The sequence below is a fragment of the Myotis davidii genome, unplaced genomic scaffold (assembly GCF_000327345.1).
Source record: "Myotis davidii unplaced genomic scaffold, ASM32734v1 scaffold496, whole genome shotgun sequence".
Lineage (NCBI taxonomy): Eukaryota > Metazoa > Chordata > Mammalia > Chiroptera > Vespertilionidae > Myotis > Myotis davidii.
The window spans coordinates 5,938,969-5,949,750 of NW_006289398.1; the positions used below are offsets into that span (position 1 = coordinate 5,938,969).

Consider the following 10,782-nt stretch of genomic DNA (forward strand, 5'->3'; position numbering starts at 1 on the left):
CGAGTGGGTGCGTGGGGCTGCGATCATGTGAATGGGGTTGCTCCTCCTCATTGCATCACTTTCAATATTTTAGAAGTTGACTTGACTTCCAAAAACATTCATTATACAGCTTACCTTTAAAATATCTATTAGAAATGTTGTGTAACTTTTCTTGCTCCAGTGACTTCGGGAGGTTAACAAAGATGGATAAAATGTAAGAGGATCAATGAACTAAAAAGAAGCGGTAAAAATAACGCAAAGGAAAGGCAGAGTCCCGCTGTGGGCACGCAGTAACTGTGTCTTTCCTTTTCGCATCATCGTGTTACGAATGATGTTTGGAAACCAAAGCGTGAGGGAGTAAGTTGGCCAACCCCACTCAGAGGTTCCCCGGGGGCGCGCCCACCTTCCTTCCCCTGCGTCCAGCCACAGTCACGCACATCCCACCAGCGCTAGCGTCACGGCTGCCCTGGGCCGTCCATGGCTCACAGCCCATCAGCGTAAAAGCCGCTTTCACATTTCCTCGAAGTCAGAGACCTCACCCAGTGGGACACAATAAGACCAGGGATGCTCTTCCCTTTGAAGGTTTTTGTGGTAACATTTTTACGATGTTTATCACAGCCATTACCTATAACATCACCATCGACGCGGACCTGTACTCGTCCCGCGTGACCTCCCGGGGGCTGTTTAAGGAGAACAGTGACCGGTACCTGCAGAAGGACGCCACCGTCGGTCCAGGACAGACTTGCTCTGAGTTCGCCATCCACATACAGGTGAGGGCCCCCTCCCCCCTCCCTGGGGCCTAGTAAACGGAGAAAATCCAAAAGGGAGACTGAGGAGCCAGGAAACGCTCGCCTGCTAACGCACGCTTTTCTTTTCTGGGGACAGGGCGCCTGTCTCCTTCGCTAACGCGTACGGCGAGGGGCCGTTCCTCAGTGAGGGGCGCTACGTTTTATTTGTGGTTGCAGTTAATGGGGCCAAATAGAAAACCCTCAGAGACGCCGGGGACAGAGTGCCTTATAAGGCGGTCAGCAGGGAGAACGCGTAGTTGACAGGGATTTTACGCGGACATTTTCCGCTCGGGGAAGTTGCGTTCCTTTTTAAGGGACCGAAGAGAACCATCGCACTGGGTTTTTCACTGGGCGCACGCAGGGCGAAGGGGCCCAGGTACTCGTGGTGCAGCCGGTGATGCAGGGACCACATCTCGGGAAAGGCCGCGTGCAGACGCTGAAAAGCTTACCACGGATGCTCGGACGCATGCACATGGGTTGTTTGCTGTTCACGTTGAAGGTTACTTGTTCGCCAAGGCCTGGCCTTCTGTTGGTGAGGGGCCAGCTGTCCCGCCCCTTTAAGGAATGACAGCTGGAACCACATAATGAGCTGAATGGCGGGTCACACTGAACACGTGGCCCATCTGGCCCATCGGGGGGGTGAGGCAGCCAGGCTGTTGGGTGGAAGTCCTGGGGGTTCCCCCGTGCACCTGTGGGGCTCGCAGGGCGGGCTGTTACCTCAGCTGGGAGACGCTGTCCAGTTCAGTCCTCACGGGCCCCACCTTGTGCCAGCCCCGCCTTGTGCCAGGCCCCAAGGGGCCGTGAGGACTGACTGCGGCCTGGGATGGTAAGTGGCAACAGGCCCGCTGGGGAGGGGGCACACCTCGTGTCCAGCGCTTGCCGTCTGCTCCTCGTTCTTTCTGGAGAACCGGGGGGTCTGCATGAGGACTGCTAAGTGACACTCGCACCCTGTCCTGGCGTTTGTACATTTTCCACTAGACGGGGCGTCTCAAAGCCAAGTGCCTGTGGGCACCGCCAGTCCCCCTCCCTGCACGCCAGCGGAGAGGGTGCTGGGGGTGGCAGCTTCCTGACTGCGAGAGGCCAGGCACCTCACCTGAGCCAGGAGAGCGGGCTCCTGCTGTGGGCTGGGCTGGAAGTCGGGGGCTGGGCCAGGGGGAAGTCGGGGGCTGGGTTCGGATGTGGACATGGGCAGCGCCTTTGGCTTCGCAGAGCAGAGTGAGGCTCCGACTAAGGAAGCTCTTGTCTGTCGCCTAACAGCCAGCCTGTCCCTTCCCTTCGAGGCCACAGTGTCCCTTCCAGGGGCACCAAGGACCCCAGGTCTCAGCTGTAGGGACTGAAAAGACAGCCAGCAACCCGAGGGCGGGGACTGACACAGCTCGTTACAGCATTAAAACTGGATATATTGCCAGCTGGCGTGGCTCCGTGGTTGAGTGTCAGCCTATGAACCAGGAGGTCAGGGTTCATTCCCTCCCGGTCAGGGCACAGGCCCGGGTTGCGGGCTCGATCCCCAGTGTGGGGCGTGCAGGAGGCAGCCGATCCGTGATTCCCATCATTGATGCTTCTCTCTCTCCTCCTCTCCCTTCCTCTCTGAAGCAATAAAAGTATATATTTTTAAAAACTGGGCATATCACCTGAATGTTTACCATTCCTTATGTGCACACAGTGAGGTTCCTGGGCCGCTTACCCAAGAACTGCCACTTCTGATTTTCCCTGAGCCCCTGACTTTAGTTTCTTAGCGGAGAGGCAAAGACCAGATTAGAGCAGAAGAGAAGACGCCAGAGCCGTCATCTAGACAACACTGTGGCCTGTTCTGCTTTAATGCTTCCCGTGCTAATACACGGACTCTGTGTGTGTGTAGGAGCCCTCGGATGTCGTCAACGCCCTGAGTCTCCTCGTGAACATCAGCCTGGCCCACCCCGGCACCAGCCCCGCCCTGGAGGCCTACTCGGAGACGGCCAGGGTCTTCAGCGTGAGTGGGGTTGGCCCTCCTGGCATCCAGACCCGCTAGCAGGTTCACCGTGGCTGCTGTGGGAAAGACACTTAGCACGTGGCCTTTAACCTGTTCATTCTCTAAATGAAATACCGTGACTACGTGCACAGGCCACTAGCATGTAAGATCCACGCAGCCCGAGATTCCGTCTTCCTCGTTCACTGTGCTAGGCCCGCCCGGCCCGTGAGCGGTGCCGCCCTCCGCAGGGCCCACGGGTGTTTGTGGGAGAAATAAGTAACAACACAGCAAACTCCGTGTGCTCACCGTGGGATAGAATATTACCCCAACCTGTGACTCCCCTGTACACTCCCACCCCCACACTCCTCTTGCTCCCCCTGCCAGTCACTCCCTTGAACTTTGCATTTATCACGGCTTCCCTCTCCGATGTTGCTAAGCGTGTACATAGTCCAGAAGCGTGGCTTAGTTTGGGCTGGTTCTGAGCGCCGTGTAAACGGAAGGACGCTGTGTGTGCTCGTCCACATTTGCTCTCCTAAGGGCCAGCGTCTGGGCTTGCTTTCCTTCTCTAGATCCCTTTCCACAAAGACTGTGGGGACGACGGCCTGTGCATCTCCGACCTGGTGCTTGAGGTCCGCCAGCTGCCAGCTGCTCAGTAAGTTTCACTGTATGGCTCCGTGTGGCTCAGTGGGTTGGGCATTGTGCTGTGCACCCAAAGGTGGTGGGTTCGATTCACAATCAGGCACATACCTAGGTTGAGGGTTCAATCCCTGACCTGGGCACTTATAGGAGGCAACCAATTGAGGTTCCTCTCTCACATTGATGTTTCTTTCTCTCCCTCTCTCTCACTCTACCTTCCTCTCTCTAAAATAAAAAAAGAATGTAAAGCCTAGTGTAAAATCTATATAATAAAAGCCTAAGTGACCGTTACGGCGGAACGACCAGAACGACCGGTCGCTATGATGCGCACTGACCACCAGGGGGAAGACGCTCAATGCAGGAGCTGCCCCTTGGTGGTCAGTGTGCTCCCACGGGGGCAGCTCCGCTCAGCCAGAAGCCAGGCTCACAGCTGGTGGCAGGAGCCTCTCCCGTCTCCATGGCAGCGCTAAGGAGCAGCAAACTGAGTGGTCAGGAGCAGTGAGCAGTAAGGAGCGAGGGGTCCCAGACTGTGAGGGGGACCCCCCCCCCCCAGTGCACGAATTTTGTGCACCGGGCCTCTAGTATAGAAATAAAAGACACATTCGATTGTTATTCAAGTGAATGTTTATGGAGATAGTTTCTACAAAAGAAATGTCTGTAATTAATAAAGACTCTAAAGTCTGAATTTCACTTTCTGCCAGTCGTGCAGGTGTCAGACAGTAAGGACTGTACAACCACTTGTATGTGGGTGGTTCCTTCCCCGACTTGTACTAAAGGCAACAAAGAAGAAAGCCCAGTAGCACTTACTCATCATTTTGCAATGAAGACAGTTTCTTACCGAGCAATTTTCTCAGTGTTCGAAGTGGATCTGAAGAGCTTATTTTTGAAATGACTGAGGTGTTTGAATACTGACCCCTTTCCTCCCCTTAATGACTTTCTTTTTCCTTTTTCTCCTTTTTTTTAAACAGAGAACAACCCTTTATTGTCAGCAACCAAAACAAGAGGTTAACCTTCTCAGTGACACTGAAAAACAGAAGGGAGAGTGCGTACAACACTGGGCTCCGTGTGGATTTCTCAGACAACCTGTTTTTTGCTTCCTGGTCCATGCCGGTAAGTGGTGCTGGCTCCACGGGGGGCTCACTCCTCAGTCACGCCTCCCCTCAGCTCGACCCCCGAGGTCTGTGCTCCGTGTTGCAAGGGAAACTCTTTAACCACGGGGGGCACCCTCAGGCCTGACTGCGCGGCTCCCAAAGTGTTAAACCCGGGAGCACGTTGCCTGGCTCCGTGTCCGGGCCGGGCGGCCTCGCAGGCGGCTCAGTTTTTCCTTTGCCCTGAGACTTGCCTCCGGGCCAGATCCTTGCCCACCGTGAGCTCAGATGCTCCGAGCTGCACTTGCTCCGAGCGCTCAGTCCCGCAGCTGGGCCGGGCGGGCGGCTGCCAGGGGACGCATTCCGGCGAGGTCAGCTAGTCGTGTCGGCTTGATGACTATCCCAGGGGCGCACTTGACCGCGAATGCCCCCGTCCCCTCGGCCACCGTGCAGGGAGCAGGAGGGGGAAAAGCTAAGATTTTCCAAACCAGCTGCCTGTGATGAGAGAATGTGAACCGGTCCCATCCAGCTCAAGGCAATGTGAGCTTAACAGACGTAGCGTCCTAAACCATTCTGACTTCGGTGTTTAACTTCCCCGTGCCAAATGACAGCTTATTCTAAAGAGGAAAACCAAAAAACAGTCTGGAAATCATTTAAAGCATATTAATAAACACCAGCGTACAATTTTGTTTTCTTTTCGTGAAACTACAAACTTCACCTATATTAAGAGAAAGATGTGTATTTAAGACAGCATTCCATGTGGGATTGCAATTATTTCGTGCTTATGAAATATAAGAGCGAATAAATCAATTCTGGGGGGAAATTCAAGTGTCTGGCCTCTCTCCTGTGGCTGTTGCGTGTCCTGCTTAGCAACGAAAATAGCGCCTTGGCCGCCTGGAGAAGACGGGATGCTAAGTCCTGGGGACAGTGGGTCACTGTAGTGTACACCAGCCTTGGCGCTAAAGTGCCCGTGCGCTGTGCGTCATGCAGCGTGGCCATGCCTGCACACACACGGCGCATAATAATTGCTCCTGTTTCCTTGGTCTCGTTCAGGTGGACGGGACGGAAGTGACGTGCCAGGTGGCTGCCTCTCAGAAGTCCGTGGCCTGCGATGTCGGCTACCCCGCGCTGAAGCCAGAACAGCAGGTACCAGCTGCGTTTCAGCCTGAAACCCACGCCAGCCCCCTCCGCTCCCGTCCACTCCACCCACAGGCCGCCCTCCTCACGAGCTGTCACCTTTCATGGGCATCACAGCACCGCTGCCTGCCTGTTCAGAGGATGCATCTAGAATCTGAATGTTCTCTTTCAGTTACTCATAGAAGTGAGCCCTCACTGGTTTGGCTCAGTGGATAGAGTTCCCATGCTGAGGGGTCCCAGGTTTGATTCCGGCCAAGAGCACATACGTCGGTTGCAGGCTCAATCCTGGGGACCTGCAGGAGGCAAACAAGTGATGTGTCTCTCTCATCACTGATGTTTCTCTCCCTCCCTCTCCCTTCCTCTCAGAAATCAAGAAATGTACATATTTTAAAAAGTAAGATTTCCCCCACGCGGTGCATCCCAAAAAGCACACACAATGGGAAGTTCTTTTTTTCTGAACGCGTTGCCCAACGGTCGGTCTAAGTGCGCTCCCCGGGGCCCCGGCGGTCACGCGTTAACCCCGGAGGAGCACGCTTCGCATCAGCACAGAGCTTCCAAACCCGGACGGGCGTGTGCTGGCGGAGGGCTGGCCCGTGTCCCTGAGGGTTGAGCCCGTCTGACTCTGAAAGCCAGGCAGCTGTGCCAGGCGGACCAGTAACCACACGTCCCACACATTGGGGAGCTCGCGGTGCATGCCATTCGGAATCCAACCGGAGGGCATCCACTCTCCGGGGAAACTTTCTTTTCATGTTGGGCCTGAGTACGGAGCATCGTGCACTGACGGATTTTAATGTTGTGCCTAGGTGACGTTTACGATTAACTTCGACTTCAATCTTCAAAACCTTCAGAATCGGGCATCTGTCAGTTTCCAGGCCTCCAGGTAAAACATAACAAAGTTGTGCATGGATAGCTTTTCTGATATTTTCCTTCAAGTAATTTCCTAATGCTTGTTCCACAGCGAGAGTGAGGAAGCCAACGAGGCAGACAACGCGGCCAACTTCACCATCCGCCTGCTGTACGATGCGGAAATCCACATCACCAGGTAGGCACGCGTGGCCTAGGGCACCACCGTCACTGGTTTATGGCATGTGTGACTCCAAAACCCTCCGGGTGCTCATCCTTTTTTTTTTTTTTGTAATATTTTTAGTGATTCCAGAGAGGGAGGGAGAGGGAGAGAGATAAGAAACATCAATGATGGGAGAGAATCATGGATCGGCTGCCTCCTGCACACCCCACACTGGACGACTGGGGATGGAGCACTCAACCCAGGCATGTGCCCTGACCGGGAATTGAACCGTGACCTCCTGGTTCATAGGTAGACGCTCAGCCACTGAGCCAGGCCGGCCAAGCTAAATGCTTTTTCTTAATACAGCCTTTTTGTGACTCCACCCGCCCACCACGGCCAGTGTTTTCAGACATTTTACCATGAAGTGAATGTAAGATTGAGGGGCACTTTGCTACCATCTCAGCTGTATGTTTGTGATGGGAAGATGGACTCTGAGATATTCGGATGTCCTTTAAGAAATATCATTCGGTTTACAAAGCTCATAGGAAGAATGATGAAGAGTAAAGCTAGAGTGGTTTTCCGTCCTACCACCCCGGTTGATCCCTGGATGACTTTGTTCTTTAAAAGAAGGACATTGATGGCCTGCAGACTCAGGGGTCCCAGGTTCTATTCCAGTCAGGGGCATGTGCCTTGGTTGCGGGCACATCCCCAGTGGGAGGTGTGCAGGAGGCGGCTGGTCGATGTTTCTCTCTCATTGATGTTTCTGACTCTCTATCTCTCTCCCTTCCTCTCTGTAAAAAAATCAATAAAAAAAATATATTTAATAAATAAATAAATTAAATAAAAGAAGGACATTGAATGCACCTGGAGAGGCATGCAAAGGGTTGAGAGAGATACACACAGAAAATGAGATCACCCCCCACCTCCTCTGCTCGTCCCATAGACGAGAATGGAGGGACTGTTTTAGAATCCCTTCCGGACACAGGTGTGCTTTCCTACAGGATGTGAGCATCACACACACGCACGCACACACACACACACACGGATGCACACATACACGCACGCAGACACACACACACACACACTATTTACAAACACAATGCTAACACTTGGCTGAGCCTTGCTTGCTATGTGATCCTAGAAAATTCCTGTCAGGACATCCACTCTAACCTGTACTGTTCCTGGCTGGGGTGTAACTTATGTCACCAATTTAACAGCAATGACATATTTGGACGTTTTTGCTTTTTTTGCTGGTTTGTTTAATCATCACAAGCAATGCTGGGGGGAAACATGTTTAAACAAACACCTTTTTGTTGAAAAAAAGTCCTTTCCAATGATGGAGTGTGAGCCTTGGCCACCGCTTGGATGCTGTATAAATGTGCAGCTCTGTGCGAATGTGGTGGGTGGGAATGGGTGATAGCAGAATTATTTCTAGCAGGTTCCCCGGCATAGCGAACTGCTAATGTACATACACTGACCCACACGTAGGTGACGTAAGGAACGCCGAGGTCACAGATGGCCAGGGGCTGGGTCTCTTTAAACACACAAGCAGGATGCGTTAACCACCTTAGATGCTGCTGCCCTGGCCCCCGGAGGCCTGGAGGCGGGGGGGGGGTCCCGCGCTCAGGTCCAGGCTCCTGTTCCACCCGCTCAGCTTCCCGTTCCCCCGCGGCCACAGTCCGGCGCCCTCACAGACAGAATCCGGACGCTCGCCACGTCTACTTAAGTCTCCCTCTGACGGACTTTCCTTTTGAGAATTTGGCGGGGGGGAGAATGTTTTCCTAAGGGAGGCATGAAAAAAGAGGAGAAAGGCAGTATTTTCAGTACAGAAATACAAAAACAATGGCAGCAAATGTCCGCTATAATTTTTTAGGACATATAATCAGCGTCCTATAATTAGGGTAGATGACCTGGTGGGAATAGATGTTGTTTCCCAGTCTCCTACCCTCTCCCTGCCTCCACCCCAGCGAAGCCACCTGGTCGGAGTCCAGCCCCAGCCCCAGAAGTGAGGAGGACGGGGTGTAGCACTCCACTCCAGTCTGGCCGGGCTGTCGGGGTTCCCTGGACGTGGTCAGGACTGCACTGCGAACCCCAGGAGGCCGTCCCCAGCAAAGAGGTCCCATCTGGGTCAGCCTCTGAGGGCGTTCTCTGGTGGACACAGGCTGACCGACCCAGTTTGGACCGAAAGCACAGAGTGGTCTCAGAACCAGAGACAGGAGAGGGGGAGAGGGGACAGATGCAGGTCCTGGCTCGCGGGCGCCGGGGACTGAGTGTGCCGGACGGAGCTCCGACGGGCTCATCGCTGTGCTCAGCCACACCCCATGGGAGACCCTCCAGCCATCAGTCACTCATCCCTCACCGAGGACAAGTGTCTACGGAGTGACACACCGTCCGTGTAGCCCGCTCCCCACAGGGCGCCACCGCCAGCCCTGAAGCGATGCGTTGGTGCTCACGTTAGAAACGGTACCACCGGTGATACCGCAGCACAGAGATTCCCGCAGGAAGATCTCTGAGGGACGTGCTTTGGAAGGGTTTGCTTCAGCCTCAGGCTTGACCACTGGCCGTGGCCCATCGGGAGCATTTGTTTCCATTTAGCTTTTTGTCCCTAAACGTAAACGCTTTTGCTTGTCACCTGAGCCGGAAGATACATAAGTAACAGTAGCACGAAGCTTCGAGAAGAACAGCAACGCTAACCTGTCTGCTTCACCAACATCCCCCGACAGGTCGACCAACATCAACTTCTACGAGGTCTCGGATGGGCACGTTCCTTCCACGGTGCGCACCTTTGATGACATCGGCCCCAAGTTCGCCTTCTCCGTTAAGGTTGGTGCGCCTGCCCCGAAGGCGGGCGTCGGGAGGGAGGAGGAGCAGAAGGAGAAGTTGAGATGTGCTGGTGGCTCTCACACTTGAGTGGACATCAGGTCGCCCGGGGGACTTGGTACCATGTGGTCACGGGGCTCCGTCCTCAGAGCTTCTGGTCGAGGGTGGGTCTGAAACTGTATTTCTAGCAAGTTCCCTCCCAGGTCACGGAATGCTGCTGGTCCAGCTGCTCCCTCCGAGAGTCACTGAGATGACCCTGGGGTGGGGGGTTAAACACGGGGCACTGTGCATGGTTGTGTGTCTGGGTGAGGGCTAAGGGGTGTATTTCGAAAGACAGTTTTCAACATTAATCAATGGAACGTTGATATAACGGCTTGGTGCGGGCAGTCTCTGGGACGGCATTCGTGTGCCTTTGATCCGAGGAGCTCACCATCTGTGTACAAGTATGTTTTGTAGTCATGCTGGGCAGAATCTAGAAATATGTGTAAGTCCAGTTCCACGGTCGGCTGGTACGAGCAATTACTAATCTAAAGGTTGTTGTCAGCTACATAAAGAGACATTAAGTTGCCGAAGCAGCTGTTTTAACCATGGGGAAACCATAGGAAGTAAGGACGTTCACCCTCCGCCCTGAGCCTATGCAGTTTTCTTGGTTCATCTCTGACTAGCCCGTTGCCTGGCTGCAGCCCTGCAGTTTGGTGATTCCTTAAAGAGGTCTTTCGAAGAGCCTTGTTTGGGATGCAGGTGCTGGGAGGCAGGGGTACGCGTGGCATCCGGCCACGGCCTCCGTAATGAGATGTTGAGTCCGTTAGCACTCACAGCAGAACAGCATGCGTGGGGAGCGTCGTCAGTGCCGGCCGTGGGTCCCATGCCTTAGCCGCGCTGACCCTTTCATCCCAGAGCAGGGACGTGGGTGTTATTCCTGTGGGTCTTACCACGTTTACCTCCGGGAGGGTGTGCGCACCGGCCACGTGACCGGCGCCCCACCTGTGAGGACAGGAGCGAAACCGTGTCCTTCCATCCCCATAGGTGACCACCGGCAGCATCCCTGTGAGCATGGCCTCCGTCCGCATCCGCCTCCCCCAGCTCACCACCGACAAGAACCCGCTCCTGTACCTGACGGGCGTGCACACGGGCCAGGTGAGGGCGGCCCGAGCGCCAGAGCGACGTGCGCCCTCGGGGTGGGCCCCGCCGGGTGTGTGTGTGGGGTGGCCCTGCCTGACAGGTGTGGACGGAGACGGTGAAGGCGCCCTCTTCTCCTAACGTCCATCGTGTAGCAGCAGCGGGTGCTGTGGTGAGAAGCGAATGTCAGTGTGGACGGCAGAGGCTCTTCCTGAGGCCCCTCCTGGGCAGGGGGTCCCCCCGCAGCGCTCTGCCCACAGG

The 10,782-nt window shown here is 54.7% G+C and overlaps 1 protein-coding gene across 1 annotated transcript in view; it reads left to right on the top strand.

Moving 5' to 3' along the window:
- Positions 1 to 10,782, top strand: part of ITGA2 (integrin subunit alpha 2) — an 85,993-nt gene that overhangs the window by 66,004 nt on the left and 9,207 nt on the right. Inside the window, exons 20-27 of the mRNA XM_015562609.1 lie at positions 2,626 to 2,736; positions 3,285 to 3,367; positions 4,320 to 4,461; positions 5,493 to 5,585; positions 6,380 to 6,456; positions 6,535 to 6,618; positions 9,306 to 9,405; positions 10,429 to 10,539. Coding sequence (XP_015418095.1) covers positions 2,626 to 2,736; positions 3,285 to 3,367; positions 4,320 to 4,461; positions 5,493 to 5,585; positions 6,380 to 6,456; positions 6,535 to 6,618; positions 9,306 to 9,405; positions 10,429 to 10,539 — 801 coding nt within the window. The remainder of the gene's footprint in view (positions 1 to 2,625; positions 2,737 to 3,284; positions 3,368 to 4,319; positions 4,462 to 5,492; positions 5,586 to 6,379; positions 6,457 to 6,534; positions 6,619 to 9,305; positions 9,406 to 10,428; positions 10,540 to 10,782) is intronic.